This window comes from Zootermopsis nevadensis, unplaced genomic scaffold (assembly GCF_977971745.1).
Source record: "Zootermopsis nevadensis isolate Lab colony 2312 unplaced genomic scaffold, Znev_1.0 Znev_ptg000011l, whole genome shotgun sequence".
Lineage (NCBI taxonomy): Eukaryota > Metazoa > Arthropoda > Insecta > Blattodea > Termopsidae > Zootermopsis > Zootermopsis nevadensis.
This window is the reverse complement of record NW_028259143.1, coordinates 14,751,861-14,776,960: the sequence shown is the minus strand read 5'-3', so window position 1 is coordinate 14,776,960 and position 25,100 is coordinate 14,751,861. Positions and strand designations below refer to the sequence as shown.

General features: G+C 42.7%; 1 protein-coding gene across 7 annotated transcripts in view; it reads left to right on the top strand.

Moving 5' to 3' along the window:
• Pkc53E (Protein C kinase 53E) overlaps positions 1-25,100 on the top strand; it is a 275,095-nt gene that overhangs the window by 76,513 nt on the left and 173,482 nt on the right. For 6 of the 7 annotated variants that reach the window (XM_087346884.1, XM_087346883.1, XM_087346880.1 and 3 more), the window contains exon 2: positions 2,550-2,581. In XM_087346884.1, the coding sequence (XP_087203010.1) occupies positions 2,550-2,581 (32 nt within the window). Of the gene's footprint in view, positions 1-2,549; positions 2,582-25,100 lie in introns of those variants that run through there. The other variant, XM_087346887.1, reaches the window with a different exon arrangement.

Below are 25,100 nucleotides of genomic sequence, written 5' to 3'. Positions count from 1 at the left end.
CATCTCCCGAGCCTCGTTCCCTTTTGTGAATTATTGCCTGGATAAGTGTTTTTGTGGCATCCTGTGTTCACGCCCTATATTAGATATAGGATTATTTAGAGGTGAGTTGGAGTGCAGTGCTGAATACTGAGTATTATTCACCATGTGTCAATATCTTTGATGTTTATGATAAGCGTCTGTGAGCTGACAGACTTGATTAAATGAGGCACGAATATATACATTTTTTCCACAACGTAACAGAATTGGGTATTATTTTACCTCGATTATGAGAGGGATACTTGAAGCTTCAACTTCAGTGTTAATGCTGTTGAGGCCTCCCCCTTCAGGTGCTAGTGTGTGCAGAGATTGATCTCTTCACCTGTTCCCTATCTTGACATACGAGCCATAAATCGTACTTTTGGCTTCGTTACGAAAAAAAGACATTTTATAATACGATTTGACGTAAAGAAATGTCATGAATTTGTCTCCTAATAGTAATAAGGACGAGTAGGTCCTAAAGGTACCTTTATAGACCTCCAATTTGCGGGTAACGGCTTGTAAGTACATCGAACTCTCTTAGAGTTGTAGTCTCAACTGGGGGAAAATCAAATAGTGGTTGTTTTTGTGCAACGCAGTGTTACCAGGAAAGAAGTGTATCTTTGAAGACAATTCACAGAACACACTCAAAATGAATATACAAACTCTGAAAGAACTACACTTTTTTGTTACAGAGTTTATAGAATTTTGTGATATCGAATGCCACTGATTTTTTTCTTCTAAATTTGTTGAATTCAAGTAGAATTACCCATATTTGATATTCGCAAAATGACCGTTAAGATTATCAGCCCTAACCCATACATGAGCCACGGTGGTCTAGCGGTTAGAACGCTGACCTTGTAATCCTGGGGTCTCGGGTTCGATTCCCGGCGGTGCCCGAATTTATAACTTGTGTTGGGCAAGGCCGTGGTCTAGGCAACACGGAGTTTTCCTCCGGGGACTTCTTCCCCGGTTTCTCCGTGGCATCCCAACATTTACTCCATTCACACACAGAAGAAGGCAATGGCAAACCACTTCTGGATCATCTGCCAAGAACGTATATGAACAGGTCCCAGTCCGAGAAAAGGATGGAAGGATCCTGTTCATATGGACCTGTCGTCAGACAGAACACTAAATAATAATAAGATGAGGTGGTCTAGCGGTTAGAACGCTGGCCTTGTAATCCTGGGGTCTCGGGTTCGATTCCCGGCGGTGCCCGAATTTATAACTTGTGTTGGGCAAAGCCGTGGTCTAGGCAACACGGAGTTTTCCTCCTGGGGCTTCTTCCCCGGTTTCTCCGTGGCATCCCAACAATTACTCCATTCACACACAGAAGAAGGCAATGGCAAACCACTTCTGGATCATCTGCCAAGAACGTATATGAACAGGTCCCAGTCCGAGAAAAGGATGGAAGGATCCTGTTCATGTGGACCTGTCGTCAGACAGAACACTAAATAAAATAAATAAATAAATAACCCATACCTGGTATCCATAGTTTTTTCTTTTATGTACGTATTGCTTCATTTTTGATCGACACTTGGAAACATCCGTAATTTCGTCACGATTTTGAGTTCAAGATGGTTCATATTCGCATATAAAATGCTCAGCTGGTGGATCAGTTGGTGCTGATTTGTCAGAAGTACTGTGGGTTTTCGTGGTGCATCTGCATTGGCGTTCAAGTGTAGCGTTGACGTAAGCTGCTTTCACCGAGTTTTTCACAATCCTTCACTAATTACAAGCACGTTCATTGCGAGCCTAGATGACCGGTGATCGTAAAATAACCGAAGAAGTACATACACTTTTGCAGAATTTGCATCTTTACAATATTTTTGTGTTCAGTTACATGCAAATTCGGTTGCTTTACAATTGAACCAGAAATCTCATTTTTAAACGAATGTTTTAAATTAATATAAGGCGTTTCTTCTTTTGTCATATTTGTGTGTGATTTTTGGTTGGAGTAGGTAGTAACTTTTTCTTATACTATTTTCAGGAAGGGTAGTCATACAAACGAATTTTTTTTCTGACTCTTTGGTTTAGCTGTTGTATTGCTGGGGTAATTTTTGGCTGGAATACTCATACTAGGGTCAGTTTCTAATTCTTGAACCCGTATCCGGTTGTTGGATCAGGGGAACTGCTCACATTAAATTGTTTTCGCCTTATTCGTCATTGCTTTCTTAGAACCTGTTACTTTTGGGGGGGGGGGGGTTATGTTTTAATTTGGTGCACTGGTGGGTGTTTGTTGTTGGGTTGGCAACCCCTGTACATTTTATTCGTCTGCTTGTGCATAATTTGAGTGAGAATTTGCCTCTGAATCGCTTGGGTCATCGGGCAAAAAAGAGTTAATTCAAGATTGGGATCCGTTCAGTCATCACAACAACAACAAACATAGTACCAACATAAACAAAAGATGAATATCATTTTTCAGAAATAGTTTCGGGGTTAAAATATAAAAGTGTTTCTCCCTTGTAAAATATCACCCTTTGAGAACTTAATGGTTAATACCGTCTTCATAATGCAACTGCTTCTCTTTTCAGGGGCTTCGGAAAGCAAGGATTCCAGTGTCAAGGTAAGACTTCTCGTTTTTGCTTCAAGGCTCTGAGATACGTAAATGTTTGCTTGAGTCGTCAGAAGTTGGCAGTAGATTTTATTTTAATTCAAGCTTATATTTTAAAATTCTGTAATTGTGTGGAGTGAAAGTGTTTCTTAATGAGCTGTTTCTTTCCTGTAATGGAATGGATTAACTTTACAAGATTTGCCACATGCCATGTCAAGTTGGCCATTGCTGCCGTGGCATGGGGTATCTTCAGGTTTCGGACGGAGGAGTCGACCGTCAGATGTAGAGGGTAGCTGCAAATACAGAGTGTCCCAAAACGATGAATACATATTCTTTGTAAGTCTTGAGGTACTCACAGCGATGAGTATGAAGATTTCCGTCTTCTGGGTTGTTGCGCTGTGTAGTCTGGTCGATGTTTACCAACATTTCAGAGGTCATACTGCCTCCGTCATCAGAGTATGAATATTTCTGTCTTCTGGGTTGTTGCGCTGTGTAGTCTGGTCGATGTTAACCAACGTTTCAGAGGTCATACTGCCTCCGTCATCAGAGTATGAAGATTTCTGTCTTCTGGGTTGTCGCGTCGTGTAGTCTGGTCGATGTTTACCAACATTTCAGAGGTCATACTGCCTCCGTCATCAGAGTATGAATATTTCTGTCTTCTGGGTTGTTGCGCTGTGTAGTCTGGTCGATGTTAACCAACGTTTCAGAGGTCATACTGCCTCCGTCATCAGAGTATGAAGATTTCCGTCTTCTGGGTTGTTGCGCTGTGTAGTCTGGTCGATGTTTACCAATATTTCAGAGGTCATACTGCCTCCGTCATCAGAGTATGAATATTTCTGTCTTCTGGGTTGTTGCGCTGTGTAGTCTGGTCGATGTTTACCAATATTTCAGAGGTCATACTGCCTCCGTCATCAGAGTATGAATATTTCTGTCTTCTGGGTTGTTGCGCTGTGTAGTATGGTCGATGTTAACCAACGTTTCAGAGGTCATACTGCCTCCGTCATCAGAGTATGAATATTTCTGTCTTCTGGGTTGTTGCGCTGTGTAGTCTGGTCGATGTTAACCAACGTTTCAGAGGTCATACTGCCTCCGTCATCAGAGTATGAATATTTCTGTCTTCTGGGTTGTTGCGCTGTGTAGTCTGGTCGATGTTTACCAACGTTTCAGAGGTCATACTGCCTCCGTCATCAGAGTATGAATATTTCTGTCTTCTGGGTTGTTGCGCTGTGTAGTCTGGTCGATGTTAACCAACGTTTCAGAGGTCATACTGCCTCCGTCATCAGAGTATGAATATTTCTGTCTTCTGGGTTGTTGCGCTGTGTAGTCTGGTCGATGTTTACCAATATTTCAGAGGTCATACTGCCTCCGTCATCAGAGTATGAATATTTCTGTCTTCTGGGTTGTTGCGCTGTGTAGTCTGGTCGATGTTAACCAACGTTTCAGAGGTCATACTGCCTCCGTCATCAGAGTATGAATATTTCTGTCTTCTGGGTTGTTGCGCTGTGTAGTCTCGTCGATGTTAACCAACGTTTCAGAGGTCATACTGCCTCCGTCATCAGAGTATGAAGATTTCCGTCTTCTGGGTTGTTGCGCTGTGTAGTCTGGTCGATGTTTACCAACATTTCAGAGGTCATACTGCCTCCGTCATCAGAGTATGAATATTTCTGTCTTCTGGGTTGTTGCGCTGTGTAGTCTGGTCGATGTTAACCAACGTTTCAGAGGTCATACTGCCTCCGTCATCAGAGTATGTAGATTTCCGTCTTCTGGGTTGTTGCGCTGTGTAGTCTGGTCGATGTTAACTAACGTTTCAGAGGTCATACTGCCTCCGTCATCAGAGTATGAAGATTTCTGTCTTCTGGGTTCTTGCGCTGTGTAGTCTGGTCGATGTTTACCAACGTTTCAGAGGTCATACTGCCTCCATCATCAGAGTATGAAGATTTCTGTCTTCTGGGTTGTTGCGCTGTGTAGTCTGGTAGATGTTTACCAACGTTTCAGAGGTCATACTGGCTCCGTCATCAGGGCCCTGATGACGGAGGCAGTATGACCTCTGAAACGTTGGTTAACATCGACCAGACTACACAGCGCAACAACCCAGAAGACGGAAATCTACATATCCATTGTTCCCGCCGTTCGCCAGGTATGGGGATGAGGGCTTGTGACATTAACAAGACGGAGTACCTCACATTATCGTAGTGATGTCAGGTCTATCTTGACTTTTCCCTACCGATGGATAGGACACAGTCCACCATTTGTTCGCCGGATTTAACCCCCACCCGACGTTTTCTTGTGGGGTTACTTGGAGGACGCGGTGGGCAGCACGAAGCCAACAACACTTCAAGAGCTCTGGCAAGAAACTGAACGGTCCTGCGCAGAAAATTTGGTGGTCACTTGTCATTCAGTTGCTCTCCGCTGTCAACTGAGCCAAGAAGCTAATGGTGGTCGTTTTGAACACCTGCACTAGATAGCTAATTCACCCAGAGGCAATGGAGACTTATGTAATGGATTTGTTTATTGAAATATATTTATTTTATATTTGAATGTGTGTATTCGTATTTTTGGGACGATCTGCAAGTTGATTAAATAGTTGGAACATCCGGAAAGAGTTTGTTCTGCAGCTTTGGAATTCGGTGGGGTTAAAACATCACAAACTTGTTCCAAAACGTTACACAGGCCGTCGAACTGAGACATATTCTTGAGACGATTGGGGGTTGGGTGGGGATGAAGTTATTACGAGGTGCGATCGGAAAGTTTTAAGACTGCGCGTATAAAAACCCGTACACTTATCTCAGGTATTAAATTCATCCATCACCCTCGAAGTAATTCCGCTGGGATTGAACACAACGATCCCAGCGCCGCTGCCAAGCCTGGAAGCATCCCTGGAAATCTTTCTTTGTCAGCCTCTCGAGCACCATCTGCGATTCTGCCTGAATCTCTTCTATCGTCTCAAATCTCCTTCCCTTTAGCTGAATTTTCATCTTTGGGGAGAGGAAGAAGTCACACGGAGCTTAGAAAGGAAGTTGGGGTCGGTTCTTGCAAGATCTTTGAGCTCCTGACAAACGAGAAGTCGATTCTGCTTCTGGTCCTCAGACAGGATGCGTCGCATGTGGAGTTCTTCCTTTAGAATCAGCTGACAGGTCCCATAGCCTATCCCAAGAATGTCGCACAAGTCGTTGATGGTACGACGTCGATCTTCGTGAATGGCCTGCCGAATCTTCGTAACATTTTCGGGCGTTGTGCTCGAAGATGGTCGTCCAGAACGCTCGTCATCATCGACAGAGGTTCGGCCATTTTTAAAACGTGAATGCCACACAAAAGTTTGTGCACGACCCATTGCGGACTCCCCAAATGCTTGCTTTAGCATTTCATAGGTTTCCGTAGCCGTTTTGGCGAGTCTTTGGCAAGAGATTCAGGCAGAATCGCAGATGGTGCTTGACAGGCTGTCAAAGAAAGATTTCCAGGGATGCTTCCAGGCTTGGCAGCGGCGCTGGCATCGTTGTGTTCACTCCCAGGGGAACTACGTCGAGGGTGATGGATGAATTTAATACCTGAGTTAAGTGTACGGGTTTTTATACGCGCAGTCTGTAAACCTTTCGATCGCACCTCGTACTTATGTTTCAATTAAAGAAGAGTTTTGCGGCAGCGGTGGGAATCATTTCACATGTTCATTTTAAGGGTGATGAGACCGTATAATAATTATGAAGGAATATTACTTACCAGTTACATGCATTCCTCTGTCGACGTTAACACCTTACAGCGACGAAATTGTTGGGTGTTACCAGTTTAGAATACAGCGTAATGGTTCAGTTACTGATAAAGTGTTGTCTCTTGTCAGATAATGGCAAATAAGGAAATAGTGCAGCTGTCATTTATATGCTTGAAGGCAGCGTGTGAGCGACTTTCTATCTCCTATTAACATTGAAACAGTTTAGGGTAATTAAAATGCTTATAAATGGCTCCCATATTAAAGTCCGTGTAGGAAAGCGTTCGCTTGATTTATTTCCTATTCGGAATGGTAAGTAACAAGGTGTTTTATCGACAAAGCTTTCAGACTTTGCTTTAAAATACGGTATAATAAAAGGTCGTAGAAGACAAGGATGGTTTGTAATTTAAGGGAACACATCAGCCTCTAGGCTGTGCTGATTACGATAATTTACTCTTTGAGAAATAAATAGGAAGAGAGGCACAAGATGTCTGTTAGCTGCTGGCAACGAATATGGTCTAGAAGTAAATGCATAGAAATTTGTACGTGCACACGCCACTAGATTACAGGACACATTATATAAATGTAGGTAATAGACAAACCGCCACGGTGGTCTAGCGGTTAGAACGCTGGCCTTGTAATCCTGGGGTCTCGGGTTCGATTCCAGGCGGTGCCCGAATTTATAATTTGTGTTGGGCAAGGCCGTGGTCTAGGCAACACGGAGTTTTCCTCCGTGGCATCCCAACAATTACTCCATTCACACACAGAAGAAGGCAATGGCAAACCACTTCTGGATCATCTGCCAAGAACGTATATGAACAGGTCCCAGTCCGAGAAGAGAAAAGGATGGAAGGATCCTGTTCATATGGACCTGTCGTCAGACAGAACACTAAATAAAATAAATAAATAAATTATTCAGAAATAGCCACGGTGGTCTAGCGGTTAGAACGCTGGCCTTGTAATCCTGGGGTGTCGGGTTCGATTCCAGGCGGTGCCCGAATTTATAATTTGTGTTGGGCAAGGCCGTGGTCTAGGCAACACGGAGGTTTCCTCCGGGGGCTTCCCCGGTTTCTCCGTGGCATCCCAACAATTACTCCATTCACACACAGAAGAAGGCAATGGCAAACCACTTCTGGATCATCCGCCAAGAACGTATATGAACAGGTCCCAGTCCGAGAAAAGGATGGAAGAATCCTGTTCTTATGGACCTGTCGTCAGACAGAACACTAAATAATATAATAATATGTAATACACCGTTTGATTGTGTAAAAATTTAAGGCATTTTGGAATGGTGGTAGGAGATCCAAATTTGCATTCACAAGGACATTAGAAGCGAACTAATGAAATACTCCTCGGATGATTATTTTGTTGTTTGAGTTTGCTAATACTGTAAGATAAAGTAAACACATCATTAAAATGATGTGTAAGTGTGTTTAGATTTTTTATACATACATCGGAACGTCATTTCTAAGTTTATTAAAAATTGTGAAAGATTTGATTACGTTGTAAGAACTGGATGAAAATTTCAGACAGTAGAGGTGAAATGGGGACCCGCATGGCGAGGCAGTTTGTTTGAATTGTTGATGACTAATTATACATAATTTTACATTAAAATCGTATTAATTCATTTTTGTAATCCTTGCCGAAACCCATAGGAGAAAAGTTGCAAAGAAATAGCACGTTCTGTGTTGTTTTGGTGACTACGTGGGGATAATTGAGTAGATTCCGTTTACTCTGTACAACAAAATCAATTTCCCAAATCGGAAATGACGTAGGCGCCGTCATTCAACTAATTTGCAGCCTCCGTGTACTTGTCCGTTCTCAGCTTTTCTGTACTTTTTGTTAACTGCAATCATTTATGCCAAACGTGTGTTAAGCTGATTTGAGTGATTTGCAGAGAAACGTTAATTGATGTTAAAGACATTTTCCAGTCCAGAGGAAGGAAAAGAGAGGTGATAGTTGAACTTCGGTTGGTTCTCCGCGTTCCATCGAAGACCAGTCGACATGACGTCAATGCAACGATCACGTTTGCAGTTTGGAATCCTGATGTCTCAATATATTTTTAATGGCCTGGTCATTGCAACTGTGAACTTGTGTTGTTGATGCATTCAGTGGAAAGTTGCCTTGTATGTATTAATGCCCTCTACGACCATGCAGTTTTTTTATAACTAGAGCAACGCGCTTTCTCTAGAGTCGTTCTTTCTCGATAATTTCGCGTTTTTCGTCTATCGATTTCTATTAATATTTAATACTTCGTTTATCAATGTAAGTCTACCTTCGCTTTTCTTTATTTGTTAAATAGTTCTGATGCTTTAGTTCTTTACGTCGATGTTCAGAGGCCAACTGTTCTTGGTCAGTCAACTTTCTACATCCAACCCCACCCTTGCAAATCTTAGTTGTTTTTTTTGCCGAGACGAATAATATCGATGGTTGAAACTCAATGAATCTCGACATCTTATTAAAGATGTTAAGTCTTGAAAACGCCATTTTACGACTCATACCAATTCACATTTTTATAACACATTTGTATTCTTTACGGAACAGAAACGATTCTACAGTACGTGATTTTGCAAAACAATATCGTTTGTGTATGGTCCATTTCGAAATCGGAACGTTCAAATCACAATGTCGTCGAACAGTAAGTCACGGGGAGACAAAAGAAATACTGATTCCGTCACATTTGTAGCATCGCCAACGCACCACAAATAATACAGTGGTAATGTGAATTATAGTTTTATTTATTTTATTTAGTGTTCTGTCTGACGACAGGTCCATATGAACAGGATCCTTCCATCCTTTTCTCGGACTGGGACCTGTTCATACACGTTCTTGGCAGATGATCCAGAAGTGGTTTGCCATTGCCTTCTTCTGTGTGTGAATGGAGTAATTGTTGGGATGCCACGGAGGAAAACTTAGTGTTGCCTAGACCACGGCCTTGCCCAACACAAGTTATAAATTCGGGCACCGCCGGGAATCGAACCCGAGACCCCAGGATTACAAGGCCAGCGTTCGAACCGCTAGACAAATATTTAACTGGACTGTGTGTGCTTTACATAAAACAAAAATTAGACATCAAAATCTGCATATTTCTGCACCCATTTCTAGGTGTTCTTGGTATGAATGAGTTCCACGGAAAAGCTTTGTAACACCACACAGTTAAATAACATAAGTGCCCACTTTTCATGAGTCGGCTTATTTGTGCTATTACAAGACTTGCACTGAAAATTACATCGGGATTCGAACTTGGCGCCAGTTCACTGGCATGTCGACAGGTCCACGAGGCAACCTGGGCAATGAACCGAATTATAGCTCCCATTATTTTGGAGGACTCGATAAGGTGATTAACATTAATTCACGTCTTGTCTGCATATTACTCAAATCTGTTTAACATACGTTTTGCGTAAATCGTTGTACAGAAGAGGTGCGTGCGGACAGGTACAGGGAGATTGCCAATGAGTGGAATTATGACGTCAGCTGTACGTCACTTCCGGTTTGACACTTGGTAAAATCTCGAGTGCTCTTGTCAAAAACGTTTCCTTCAGCCGGAAATTTTGTTACCAAATGATGTGTCATTGCCTTTTGCCTAATTATAATTAATTTACACGAATGAGGTTCAAGAACGTTGACCGAAATAAAATATGTTACATAAATTAATAACTTTGAAACTCGTAGTGTCCATAATGATTTCAAAAAAGTCGTTCTCAAATTTAAAATTTCAGTGAAAGAAAAGAGTACAGTCTTTGGTAAAAATGGTTTCATTCCTGTGTCTTGACGTATTTCTCAACCGCCTCCTTGTACAACTCATATGATTCAGAGAGACTGTCATTAATTGCAAGATTCACAGAATTTCTAAGCTAAGATGCGGTTAGAGATCTTCTGGGATGTAACGGCCTGCAGTCTTGTTGGTGGTTACCACTGTTTTCTCCGCAAGCTATTACCTCAATCTTCAGTGTGGAAAAATGTATTAATCATTAACGGGGGACTGGAGCACAATGATCTTTCGAAACGAAGTCATCCCACGGAAGACGAACGTCGTTTCTTAAATCGGTATTTCAAGATCAGTCGAAGACATTATTTTTGCGTTTTTCCCCGTTTACTTAAATTATGGAACATTTTATCCCCTAAACTACCTCTGAGTTCCTAATTTATTTATTTTGGACTCCGTTGATTGTCTGCTCAAGTTTTTAATTGTTTTACAAGACGTCTCGGAGGATTGGTCTTCGTTCATCTTCACTTTTAAAGTGAGACGCCTACTTATTTGCATCCGATGGACCGAATTGTGGTCCAGAATAAATAAATCAGTTCCACAATACCATCGCTAAATAAAGACGTTCGGAGATTATCTATGTATTAATTATGGTTACTTAGAATACGAAGCAGTGGTAATGGTATGATAACTCGAATAGTGAATTGGTTATGGCGTGGAGGATTCCTTGCCTGTGAAAAATCACGATAAACGTATGAGGTTAATATTTTAATATTTTCCGTCAAATCACAATTTTAATAAGATAATAAAATATAAATATTTAAAATATCATTTCACGTTCCGCATCGAATGATCGATTTAAATATTTTATATTTTATTATCTTATTAAAATTGTGATTTGACGGAAAATATTAAAATATTAACCTAATTCACAATATGACGCAAATATACTACCTTACCGTTTGAGGTTAGCCAATCTGCGGGCAGAACTGAGAACTACTGAGCCACGTTGTTCGGTTATTTACTGGGTTTGATATTTGTACAAGGAAGTGAGCACTGAGAGTTCCATTTGTGTTGTGCGTCGTGTGAGGGTTTGTTTCTATTTCTTTAATCTTCGAATAGAGATTTCATTCTTTGGTTGCGCGCCCCCAGAACTTAGTTCTGGCAGAGTAAAGTAACAATGGATTGAGATGTCTGCGCATGAGCAGTAACGATTGTTCAAAATCGATTATGTTATCCTCGTCATTGAAAATGGCTGCTGCACTCTCACTGACGTGAACCGCGATCCTGTCCACCTGACTTACGGGGCCAAATGTCGCTCGACAGGCGCCTTTTTACAGAATAATTTTTAAAACGAAAATTATGTTCGGGACGTCTGTTGTTGGTAATGCGCGCGTAAGTGGTCAGGCCTCACACCGCGAACGCCTGGTTTCGGGCCTAGAAAAAGTGGTTTTTCGACAGATATTTCCGCCGAACCCTTGGAACAAGAACTCATTTTTTGCAGTACTTTTCACTTACAATCCTGTTGCAAGGAACTTTAATTTGATCCATCCTATAAGTTAAGAAACAGTTTGTTTGCTCTGCTAATGCGGAGGGTGGACCTGCTTCCTGGGCCACAAGGGAGTTTTGGAAAGGTTTATCCACCCACATTCTTTGTTTTCCATCTAGCGTGTTTCGGTATTTTATCTTTAGTAGAGCAGTGCGCTCATTTCGGAGCTCCTCGTGGTTGCGTTTTAAAATCTTGAGTAACAAACTAAACAAGCCCTCCCCGAATGGAGGGTTGGTTGCGTTTTAAAATCTTGAGTAACAAACTAACCCCCCCCCCCCCGAAGGGGGGTTGGTTGCGTTTTAAAATCTTGAGTAACAAACTAACCCCTCCGAAGGGGGGTTGGTTGCGTTTTAAAATCTTGAGTAACAAACTAACCCCCCCCCCCGAAGGGGGGGTTGGTTGCGTTTTAAAATCTTGAGTAACAAACTACCCCCCCCCCCCGAAGGGGGGTTTGTTGCGTTTTAAAATCGTGAGTAAGAAACTAAACCAACCCCCGGAATGGGGGGTTAAAACACTTGACCAACCCCCGTTCGGGGGGGGGGGGTCGGTGCGTTTTAAAATCTTGAGTAAGACACGAAATTAACCCCCTCTTCGGGGGGGGTTAGTTTAGTGTCTTACTCAAGTCATTTGTTTACTCGACATTGTTGTGTTGGTACAACAATGCCGAGTAAACAAATATAACGTAACATTGTTTGATGACGTTATATTTTGATAGACGACAAATCACGAATTTTTTGTCTTTATTATTATAACTGTACTCTTAAATTTTTTGAGATATAAACGGTATTGGCTTTTTAAAAGAAACACTTTATATATGTCGAAATTCGAATGTTAGTCAGAGCGTGTTAAACCCTTGTTTTTGATTTGCCAAATGATTCCTTTTTTAATAATCTTTGCTTTTTGTGAGAAGGGACTTAAACGGGGTACGTGTTTCAGTATGCGTGAAAGAACATCGCCTGCTGATTCTCAAAATCGAAAAATAGTGACTTGCTTTCTTTCAACTCATGTCTTGCAGAAATCTGTTTTAGTAAAACGTTTATTAACCTGGCGAGTTAATTGTCACGTCCGTACCTCGGAATGATAAAACAGCTCATTTAATTTTATAAAAAATGTTTGCTAACCTCTGGCGCCACTGTCACATCGACGTGAAGAACGCGGCAGACGGTCAACACTCATAAAAGAAATTCTGAACGCGATGTGAATACACGGACAAAAGCTGTCCCTCACGATAACAGTCGAGCCTCCATTGGCAGCACTAGCTTTGTTTGCTGCATATTTAGTCACAAAGCGCACTGAAAATTCTCAGAAAGTTCTCAGAGCCTTTCGTTAGTAAGAGCTTGACAATTAATGAATGAAGTTTCTTCTGGTGCAGTGACTTCGCACGTGAATTAAATCCACGTGTTTACCAACCATAGATAGTGCGCCATCTGTGCAAATATCACAAACATTGTTTGCAACTGACGCCTATTTTCGCCATCTGCGGGTCAGTTGTAATGAAAATATTTTCTGTATTATAAGTATTTATAAGCCACGGTGGTCTAGCGGTTAGAACGCTGGCCTTGTAATCCTGGGGTCTCGGGTTCGATTCCCGGCGGTGCCCGAATTTATAACTTGTGTTGGGCAAGGCCGTGGTCTAGGCAACACGGAGTTTTCCTCCGGGGGCTTCCCCGGTTTCTCCGTGGCATCCCAACAATTACTCCATTCACACACAGAAGAAGGCAATGGCAAACCACTTCTGGATCATCTGCCAAGAACGTATATGAACAGACCCCAGTCCGAGAAAAGGATGGAAGGATCCTGTTCATATGGACCTGTCGCCAGACAGAACACTAAATAAAATAAATAAATAAATTATTCAGAAATAGCCACGGTGGTCTAGCGGTTAGAATGCTGGCCTTGTAATCCTGGGGTCTCGGGTTCGATTCCCGGCGGTGCCCGAGTTTATAACTTGTGTTGGGCAAGGCCGTGGTCTAGGCAACACGGAGTTTTCCTCCGTGGCATCCCAACAATTACTCCATTCACACACAGAAGAAGGCAATGGCAAACCACTTCTGGATCATCTGCCAAGAACGTATATGAACAGGTCCCAGTCCGAGAAAAGGATGGAAGGATCCTGTTCATATGGACCTGTCGTCAGACAGAACACTAAATAAAATAAATAAATAAATTATTCAGAAATAGCCACGGTGGTCTAGCGGTTAGAACGCTGGCCTTGTAATCATGGGGTCACGGGTTCGATTCCCGGCGGTGCCCGAATTTATAACTTGTGTTGGGCAAGGCCGTGGTCTGGGCAACACGGAGTTTTCCTCCGTGGCATTCCAACAATTACTCCATTCACACACAGAAGAAGGCAATGGCAAACCACTTCTGGATCATCTGCCAAGAACGTATATGAACAGGTCCCAGTCCGAGAAAAGGATGGAAGGATCCTGTTCATATGGACCTGTCGTCAAACAGAACACTAAATAAATAAATTAATAAAAGTGTACGTACCACCCATGCCAGCTTTGAGGCGCGATTCATAACGCCATATTTCTGATGCACGGTACATCATTGAACAATCTGTGGGACGAATCAGAATATCGTTTGAATGTTTGCTGCATAACCAATGGCAGCAATATTGAACACTAGCAAAATACTTGAAAGTTAATAAGTATTCTGTTACAAACTGTGTTGTGATACAAATTTTCGTTCGGATACAATAAATTTTCAAATTTGTATGACTTTGCGAGATTTAAGGTTAGGTAGATGCGAACGTTTAGGAGAAACGTGCTGTCTCCATCTTCAGGGCTCTGTGCTTTATTCTATAACACTGTGTTATATTTTCGAACTGGAAGCAAGCGAAACAGGAAGACCTGTGACGTCAGTGGATTCATCTGCTTGTTTCACGAAGCTTGATTAACGCACAGTCAGTGTTACGTAATTTGTTGTGGAAAGTGTAGAATTTGAAAGTGTCGTGGTGAGGGCTTCGACCCAACGAGCACTGTGATAGCTCATGTTGTAATGTTTCACTCACATTTCCGTTCTCACCTTTAACGACTGGTGTCGGATCAGTACGAGAATGATTAATTTTATTACATTTACGGTTAAAAGCGCGATGGGTTTGGTTTTGGAATCATCGTGTTTTGTATGTAAATGCCGGTATAATTTTTCGGGTACTATTAATCTGCTTCTTAAAGTTTGGTAATGTAACACACGCCGCTGGAATACGTGCGCCTTCTGTCTTGTAGTCTGGTAGAAGTTTATCAGCGTTTCAGAGGTCATGCTGCCTCCGTCGTCAGAGTATGAAGATTTCTGTCTTCTGGGTTGTTGCGCTGTGTAGTCTGGTCGATGTTTACCAACGTTTCAGAGGTCATACTGCCTCCGTCATCAGAGTATGAAGATTTCTGTCTTCTGGGTTGTTGCGCTGTGTAGTCTGGTAGATGTTAACCAAAGTTTCAGAGGTCATACTGCCTCCGTCATAAGAGTATGAAGATTTCTGTCTTCTGGGTTGTTGCGCTGTGTAGTCTGGTAGAAGTTTATCAGCGTTTCAGAGGTCATACTGCCTCCGTCATCAGAGTATGAAGATTTCTGTCTTCTGAGTTGTAGCGCTTTGTAGTCTGGTAGATGTTTACCAAAGTTTCAGAGGTCATACTGCCTCCGTCATCAGAGTATGAAGATTTCTGTCTTCTGGGTTGTTGCGCTGTGTAGTCTGGTAGATGTTTACAAACGTTTCAGAGGTCATACTGCCTCCGTCATCAGAGTATGAAGATTTCTGGGTTGTTGCGCTGTGTAGTCTGGTAGAAGTTTATCAGCGTTTCAGAGGTCATACTGCCTCCGTCATCAGAGTATGAAGATTTCTGTCTTCTGGGTTGTTGCGCTGTGTAGTCTGGTCGATGTTTACCAACGTTTCAGAGGTCATACTGCCTTCGTCATCAGAGTATGAAGATTTCTGTCTTCTGGGTTGTTGCGCTGTGTAGTCTGGTAGATGTTAACCAAAGTTTCAGAGGTCATACTGCCTCCGTCATCAGAGTATGAAGATTTCTGTCTTCTGGGTTGTTGCGCTGTGTAGTCTGGTAGAAGTTTATCAGCGTTTCAGAGGTCATACTGCCTCCGTCATCAGAGTATGAAGATTTCTGTCTTCTGGGTTGTTGCACTGTGTAGTCTGGTAGACGTTTATCGGCGTTTCAGAGGTCATACTGCCTCCATCATCAGGGCGATGAGTAAGCCGCGCGCCAATCAGAAAGCTAAGCGCGGAGCCCTTCGCAAGCGCAGAACGTCTTTTGCATGGTCGAAAGACGGTCTGCTCATCTGACTGTCAGAAATAGACAGGATCTGCGCAATGACGTCACCTTGTGCTCAACTGCGGGAGGGAAGTTTGAAGTTGTTTGATTATTCGTTTTTTATTGGATTTGAAATAGTTATGTGTTTATATGTTTTAGAAAATATGAAGTTTAAATAAAATGGCAATGTAACGTAAGCTTATGAACTATTTTTAGCGTACTTTTATTTCTTAAAGAAAAAGAAACTTAGATCCCCATGTTATATGCTTGATTTTTAATACTAGAGATTTACAATTTTAAGGAGAATTTAATGGATAGTTTTCAGTCATAGAGGTTGAGTGAGTTGTGGTGCAACTGGCAGGCCTGTCAGAATTAGAATTTTGCAAGATTTATGTTAAAAGATGTTTGTATGTCCTTTTGGCTACTGGGTCACCTCTATTTGACTTTGTGCAGGTGTGTGTGAAAAGAAACACAATTTTTCATTTCCTCTATAAGCCCAGTATATTATCTCCATTTGGCTTGTTTATTCCACATCTTCATCACTTGTTACTGTTATCAAAGTATAAATATTCAGTTTGTCTAACTTTAGTAGATGCATGTTTACATAAGCTACACATGCCCAGTCTTTAGCATACAGAAGGTATATCTCTCTAGCACGTAAAACAAATCACACAACATAAACCTTCCTGCATTGCCTCTCATTGATGATACAGACGCATTTCTCAGTTACACAGAGCTGAGTGGCAGCTTTAATGAAGGTAATGCTCCAAGTCTGATCTTGTTGGCTTTTCCGCGGAAAATACTGAAGTAACGTGTACTTCAAATCCCAATGTATAGTCGGCGCAGTGGTTTTTGGCCGGTGGAGAAGTTGGCGGACGGGCCTAGTCTGTGTACCTGAGGTGGCACGGTCAGTGCATTTCTTTTGTTTGGGCTTTCAGTCCGATAAGCTCCTCGGAGCAGTCAGCATTATACGATCGCGAAAGAGACTCGCTCCTAGCCTTCCCCTTGAAAATTTCACCGGCCAAAAACAACTGCGCCGACTACGAGGTGCGATCGGAAAGTTTCAAGACTGCGCGTATAAAAACCCGTACACTTATCTCAGGTATTAAATTCATCCATCACCCTCGAAGTAGTTCCCCTGGGAGTGAACACAACGATCCCAGCGCCGCTGCCAATCCTGGAAGCATCCCTGGAAATCGCACCTCGTAAGTGCACCCATTGGTGCCTTAAACTATCGTCTTTTGGAAATGAATACAACGAAATCTTTGTCACCGAGACTTCGCTATTATCCGGTGTTTGTGCTGTTGTTACAGCCATAAACTGCACAAACTGGCATTGCAGATGCTTTATAAAATATAGCCAGACATAACCACGCACAACTAACTATAATCACGGCCGATAACAACATGAAACACAAGCGAAGGAGACCACTCACTGCCACAGATGCGAACAGAGTTGAGCACAATATGACGTTGTCATGACGACATCAAATGCACGTATGCAGACCTAGTACAGTCTTTCGACCACGGTCATGGCTGGACATGGTAAAAATACACGAACACAAAGACAATTTACACTTACAAAATGGTGTAGGATTCAAATTCGGCGTTTGTGGCGATGGTGTGTGTGTTTTTTAAAGAAGGAAACTTCGTGGACGTTGAACAATGTGTAAATGATCAATAAACGTATTTTAACAGCTAATTGTAACCTATGCGCGTTCTACAGTTTGCGGGAATTTGTACTATAGAATTCTGGCGGTTAGTAATCAACGTTGATTCCTCTGCTACGTTGCAGTTTTGGTATTGGTAATTCCATTTACCAGACATGGAACTTCGAATATCCATCGTTCAGATTGTTGCTACATTAATTTTAGTATCCGTCCCGGGTTCAATTCCCGGTGGTGCTCAGATTTATAACTTGTGTTGGGCAAGGCCGTGATCTAGGTATTACGGAGTTTTCCTCCGGGGGCTTCCCCGGTTTCTCCGTGGCATCCCAACAATTATTCCATTCACACACAGAAGAAGGCAATGGCAAATCACTTCTGGACCATCTGCCAAGAACGTATATGAACAGGTCCCAATCCGAGAAAAGGATGGAAGGATCCTGTTCATATGGACCTGTCGTCAGACAGAACACTACATAAAATAAATAAATAAATTATTCAGAAATAGCCACGTGGTCTAGAGGTAAGAACGCTGTCCTTGTAATCCTGGGGTCTCGGGTTCGATTCCGGGCGGTGCCCGAATTTATAACTTGTGTTGGGCAAGGCCGTGGTCTAGGCAACACGGAGTTTTCCTCCGTGGCATCCCAACAATTACTCCATTCACACACAGAAGAAGGCAATGGCAAACCACTTCTGGATCATCTGCCAAGAACGTATATGAACAGGTCCCAGTCCGAGAAAAGGATGGAAGGATCCTGTTCATATGGACCTGTCGTCAGACAGAACACTAAATAAAATAAATAAATAAATTATTCACAAATAGCCACGGTGGTCTAGCGATCCGAACGCTGGCCTTGTAATCCTGGGGTCTCGGGTTCGATTCCCGGCGGTGCCCGAATTTATAACTTGTGTTGGGCAAGGCCGTGGTCTAGGCAACACGGAGTTTTCCTCCGTGGCATCCCAACAATTACTCCATTCACACACAGAAGAAGGCAATGGCAAACCACTTCTGGATCATCTGCCAAGAACGTATATGAACAGGTCCCAGTCCGAGAAAAGGATGGAAGGATCCTGTTCATATGGACCTGTCGTCAGACAGAACACTAAATAAAATAAATAAATAAATTATTCACAAATAGCCACGGTGGTCTAGCGATCCGAACGCTGGCCTTGTAATCCTGGGGTCTCGGGTTCGATTCCCGGCGGTGCCCGAATTTATAACTTGTGTTGGGCAAGGCCGTGGTCTAGGCAACACGGAGTTTTCCTCCGTGGCATCCCAACAATTACTCCATTCACACACAGAAGAAGGCAATGGCAAACCACTTCTGGATCATCTGCCAAGAACGTATATGAACAGGTCCCAGTCCGAGAAAAGGATGGAAGGATCCTGTTCATATGGACCTGTCGTCAGACAGAACACTAAATAAAATAAATAAATAAATTATTCACAAATAGCCACGGTGGTCTAGCGATCCGAACGCTGGCCTTGTAATCCTGGGGTCTCGGGTTCGATTCCCGGCGGTGCCCGAATTTATAACTTGTGTTGGGCAAGGCCGTGGTCTAGGCAACACGGAGTTTTCCTCCGTGGCATCCCAACAATTACTCCATTCACACACAGAAGAAGGCAATGGCAAACCACTTCTGGATCATCTGCCAAGAACGTATATGAACAGGTCCCAGTCCGAGAAAAGGATGGAAGGATCCTGTTCATATGGACCTGTCGTCAGACAGAACACTAAATAAAATAATAATAATAATATTTTTGAATGGGTCGTGTCATTAAAACAAAAATGAAGATACAGTGTTTGACTGTCAGTAGCTCCTTCTCCTAGTGATGCGCAATTTTTGTTAAAATATTGTCTAGGGTTGAGTGTGTCTGAGTGAGATCTGGAAACAATTCAAGTTTATTTGTTGAAATTTCTGTTTGTTCACATTAGGAAATTTCGTAAGCCAGTTAAAGGGTGTTTCTGTTTGTTTTCTTGCTTCGACGGGTGGTCTGACTGAGAGCGTGTTTTATTTAATTCAAGTTTATCTGTTCAATTCCACTGGAAATTTTCATGTCTTTACGAATGGAACTGGAGTGGGGGTACTTGTTTTTGCTGTATTTGAGCAAAACTCTGGCACAAATTTCCTCCTGGTTTCTATCACAATTAAAGTTTCTTTTTCTAATGCACAAAGGGAAATATGTTCTCACTCGAAACTTTTATACGCTTGTCTGTTTTACATTCTGCAATATATTCATTCCTAGTGTCATCTTCCATGTCATTCGTAGAAGTCACCTGTCCTGCACGCGACCTCTGAGAAAAGGATACAATTCATCCTGTCTTAAACATTGTGGGAGATCCTGGTTTCTAGATACTCTGTCGGGGATAGGCGATTGTTTCAAGATCGGCGTTAAAAACTATTGAAACGAAAATGACAAAAATAAATTACCAAATACAGTGTTTATATGCGTGTACTCTACTATATTTTATATTCAGCAAAAATCACTTACAAAACGGTAATGGCAATGCAGTAATGATAATTAGTGAGTGCGAGCAGAGTGTCTTCGAGTTTTAGTTAGGAGCGGGGAGGATTACACGCTGTCTGTGTGAAATCGGGGCCCGTACAGTCGAGGATTTCCTGCATTATTTTACTGTCAACTTGCGCAACAGTTTTCAGAGTTGCTATTGCGATGACTCATCGCCCTGATGATGGAGGCAGCAAGGACCTCTGGATTACACGGCGCTAGTACCCAGAAGACAAACTTCTACCAGACCCAGAAGGCAGCCATATTCAGATGCTCCAAAGTCGAAAAGTAAAATCTTCGAAGGAAAATGAAGTGGCGTTTCGAATTTGGAAGGAAAGTTGATTTTTTACGCAAATATCAGCGTGTGAATCCAGTACGCGGAGCTGTACCGACAGCAGCGTCCAATTAATGTCTCCGAGGATGATTTGGTTCAGTGTCGAACGAGGTCTCACGAGGAATGCACGGATGTCGACAGCGGGGTATTACGTTATATCTGTCACTTTTGCTAAAAGTAAAGCTATCCTACTATACGCCATGCAGGCGCTCAGGGGAGAGGTGTTATAGCTCTACTCATTCTTAACCTTGGCACTAGATGGGGGGGAGTGGTCAGCTTCACGCCCCGGCCGCGCTTTACCCCGGGGAGAGGACATCTGTACCTATTAGATAGGAGGTTGGTTCGGCCCCAGAGCCGGTCTGGACGCAGAGACCAGAGGAAAAATATGCATTAATCATTTGGGCGAGTGGAAATGCTTGCTACTTCTCAGTTCAAAATATTTTGTCTTCCCGTCTCATTTCTAAGAACCTGAAAATTAAAATATACAAAACAATAATTTTGCATGTTGTTTTGTATGGGTGCGAATCATGGTCTCTCACTCAGAGGGAGGAACATAGATTGCAGGTGTTTGAGAATAGGTGTTGAGGAGGATATTTGGGTCTAGGAGAGAAGACGATGGGGTATGGAGAAAATTGCATAATGATGAGTTTAAAAATCTGTACTCCTCCCCCAATATTGTCAGGGTGATTAAGTCGAGAAGAATGAGATGGGCTGGGCATGTAGCGCGCATGGATAGGCCAAGAGGTGTGCACCGGGTATTGGTCGGGAAGCCTGAGGGGAAGAGACAGCAGGGGAGACCTAGACGTAGATGGGAGGATAATCTCAGGCGGGATCTATGGGAGATAGGAGTTGAAGGAAACTGGATTTTGTTGGCACAGGACAGGGTCCGGTGGAGGGCTTTGGTTAATTCGGTGATGAACCTTCGGGTTCAGTAAGCCATCTGGTTGGTTGGGTCCACTATTTGGGAAGCCTGAGGGGAAGAGACCCCTGGGGAGACCTAGACGTAGATGGGAGGACAATCTCAGGCGGGATCTATGGGAGATAGGAGTTGAAGGAAACTGGATTTTGTTGGCCCAGGACAGGGTCCGGTGGAGGGCTTTGGTTAATTCGGTGATGAACCTTCGGGTTCGGTAAGCCATCTAGTTAGTTAGTTAGTTAGTTACTTAATCATTAGGGCGACTTGTACAAGATAGACTGCCAGGTGCTACCCGGAAAAAACTTTAATTCAGAATTGTATCATCTTTTCATTGCATGACTGTTGTGAATCTTATTTTTCATTTTGTTTTCATGTTGTAATTCATGACTGCACTCTTAAGTATCCAGAAGGCAAGTAAATCTGGCTGTCTGGCAATCCACTACTCGATTTACCTGGAATGCAGTTTAGCCTTCCCAGTACCTGTCAGTATGTCGAAAGAATCAGACTGCGTTGCACACTATAAATAAAGTTTGTGTAGAAATGAGAAGTTTGTAGTAATATGTGGACAGTTTGCATTTACCCTGCTGTATGCTGCCATATTCTACGGTGCTGCACTTCTGGGTCCTCCTGCTATATCGTTTACAGATGCGTTGAGATGGAAAATTTATTGATTAATAATAATTTTATATGTGTTTTGTTTAAAGACATTGTATATAGCTCAGGTTGTACGAGGTGCGATCGGAAAGTTTCAAGACTGTGTCAATAGAGGGCGAACCGGATGTAGTACGAGCTCCTGCCGCTAGGGGGTGCGGCCTACATTCATAGTGAATCAGTGTGCCAGCCGGCATCATCGAATTAGCATTTGTTTCTTAGTTACGGGCGTTTTGGTAGTGCATTACACCGACCCTCCTGCGATTTCGGACTGGCGTGTGCATCAAATTTTGCCAAAGACTCGCCAAAACGGCTACGGAAACCTATGAAATGCTAAAGGAAGCAATTTAATGAATCGCACATCTGGTACATAAAATGATCGATAGATCTACTTGTATTTGAAACATTTTTCGTTGTGATTATTGTTTAACGAAGTACAAGGGAGTGTGAAGTGTGAGTTAAGAAGGTTACAGGAGTGTGTCAGCCATGTTATGGCTTTGTACGTAGTAAAGTCGCACTTGGTAATTTCAGCACGCCTCTCCAGTCTTCCTTCAGTTTTTTAATGAGTTGTTCTGCACCCTTAAAATTCTCATCTCCGCGATTCTCGTCTTTGTATGCCAGGCCTTCAGTTTCTCTAACGAGATTATGTGTAATTAGTTCCGCCAGAAAGCTAATTGTTCGCGTTATTTAATTAACGAAGTTTCGTTGCAGATTGAGCTCTTCGCAAAATGTCTAGTTCTCATGGTTGTTAAAATTTAATAACCTCGTTTAACGAATAAAAGAAGACACGTACGTCGGTAACAACAAGGGAACAGAACAGCTTAATGTAGTGATAGCGGCTTTAGTGGGTACTCAGCCACCTTGAAGCCAATCTTTACAGACGATTTCCTGGGGTCCGCTCTGGCGAGATCTTGGGGTAGATCCTTTCTTTCACTGTCAAGTTATTTTCTCATTGGGCGCTGTGATTTGTTCAGTTGGAACGTCGTTGTTCAATGCGATTGTCCGTATTACAATATTAATCTTTAATTAGGCCCTGCGACGGGTTGTTCACTCGTCCAAGGAGTCCTACCAACTGTCTAATACAGTGGTATTCAACCTGGGGTACGCGTACCCTCGGGGGTACGCGAAGACATCCTAGGGGGTAAGTGAAATTTAAAAAAAATATTATTTTATGAAAAGCACTGAATAATCAGTAATGTAATTTATTTAATTTATTTTAGATGTAGATTATATACTATATATAACTTGAATTATACACCAACAACTTTGGGGGTACAAAGTTGAAGAGAAATTATATCTGTGGTACGCGAACAAAAAAGGTTGAATACCACTGTTCTAGATCAGTGGTATTCAACCTGGGGTACGCGTACCCCCGGGAGTACGCGAAGACATCTTAGGGGGTACGTGAAATTTAAAAAAAATATATATTATTTTATGATAAACACTGAATAATCAGTAATGTAATTTATTTAATTTATTTTAGATGTAGATTATATACTATGTATAACTTGAATTATACACCAACGACTTTGGGGGTACAAAGTTGAAGAGAAATTATATCTGGGGGTACGCGAACAAAAAAGGTTGAATACCACTGGTCTCATAGATCAGATCTAACGAAAGTTGGGACCCAAAGATGCTCAAGGCACTGAAGAACGGCTCGCCTTAGTATCCTGAGTAAGTAATCATTAATGACTACTATGAACGTATCAAGATTCTGGGGGTAGTGGGTTATCATGTTAGGAAATGGTGAAACAAATGTTTCTTGTGTTCACGTATCGACTGTTGAAATATTACGTCAGCAAAATTGATATCCCTGGTGATTACATTTGCACCTGTTACACTTTTGGTTCATATTCTTATATAGAGTCTGTCGAGAAGGAAGATAAGTCGCCTTAAGTGGTTGTGAGGTATGATGTACTTCTTCTGGGTTTTGGCGCCGTGTATACTCGTCGATATTTGCCATCGTCACGGAGAAACATACCATTTCCATGTTCAGTGCTGACGATAAAGGCAGTATGTTCCACCGAAATGGCATCTAGCGGCGAGTCTGGACGTCGGCAGAACGCATAACGACAACATTGACTTCAGTGGTTGTTTTCTTGCATGACGCTACTGTAAATGCTTTTGATATTTCTTTGAAATTAATAGTTTGTAAGGGCATTTCACTTAATGTGGTTCTACGCTTCAGTCCTGTGTTTTGTAACTTTAATTATAAATCGGTTTTCTTATATCATGATTTTATTCATTGTATTACATGCTCCGTGCCTATACCCGGCCGCCGGAAGGCAAAGGCGTGTAAGCTGAAGCCCCGGCGAGTAGGAGGGCGCGGCGGTGTGCGCGGAAGGGTCAGGGTGCGAGCCCGCCTGGAGCCGCCTACGGTGCAGATCTTGGTGGTAGTAGCAAAAGCGGTTAGAACGCTGGCCTTGTAATCCTGGGGTCTCGGGTTCGATTCCCGGCGGTGCCCGAATTTATAACTTGTGTTGGGCAAGGCCGTGGTCTAGGCAACACGGAGTTTTCCTCCGTGGCATGCCAACAATTACTCCATTCACACACAGAAGAAGGCAATGGCAAACCACTTCTGGATCATCTGCCAAGAACGTATATGAACAGGGCCCAGTCCGAGAAAAGGATGGAAGGATCCTGTTCATATGGACCTGTCGTCAGACAGAACACTAAATAAAATAAATAAATAAATTATTCAGAAATAGCCACGGTGGTCTAGCGGTTAGAACGCTGGCCTTGTAATCCTGGGGTCTCGGGTTCGATTCCCGGTGGTGCCCGAATTTATAACATGTGTTGGGCAAGGCCGTGGTCTAGGCAACACGGAGTTTTCCTCCGGGGGCTTCCCCGGTTTCTCCGTGGCATCCCAACAATTACTCCATTCACACACAGAAGAAGGCAATGGCAAACCACTTCTGGATCATCTGCCAAGAACGTATATGAACAGGGCCCAGTCCGAGAAAAGGATGGAAGGATCCTGTTCATATGGACCTGTCGTCAGACAGAACACTAAATAAAATAAATAAATACATTATTCAGAAATAGCCACGGTGGTCTAGCGGTTAGAACGCTGGCCTTGTAATTTTGGGGTCTCGGGTTCGATTCCCGGCGGTGCCCGAATTTATAACATGTGTTGGGCAAGGCCGTGGTCTAGGCAACACGGAGTTTTCCTCCGGGGGCTTCCCCGGTTTCTCCGTGGCATCCCAACAATTACTCCATTCACACACAGAAGAAGGCA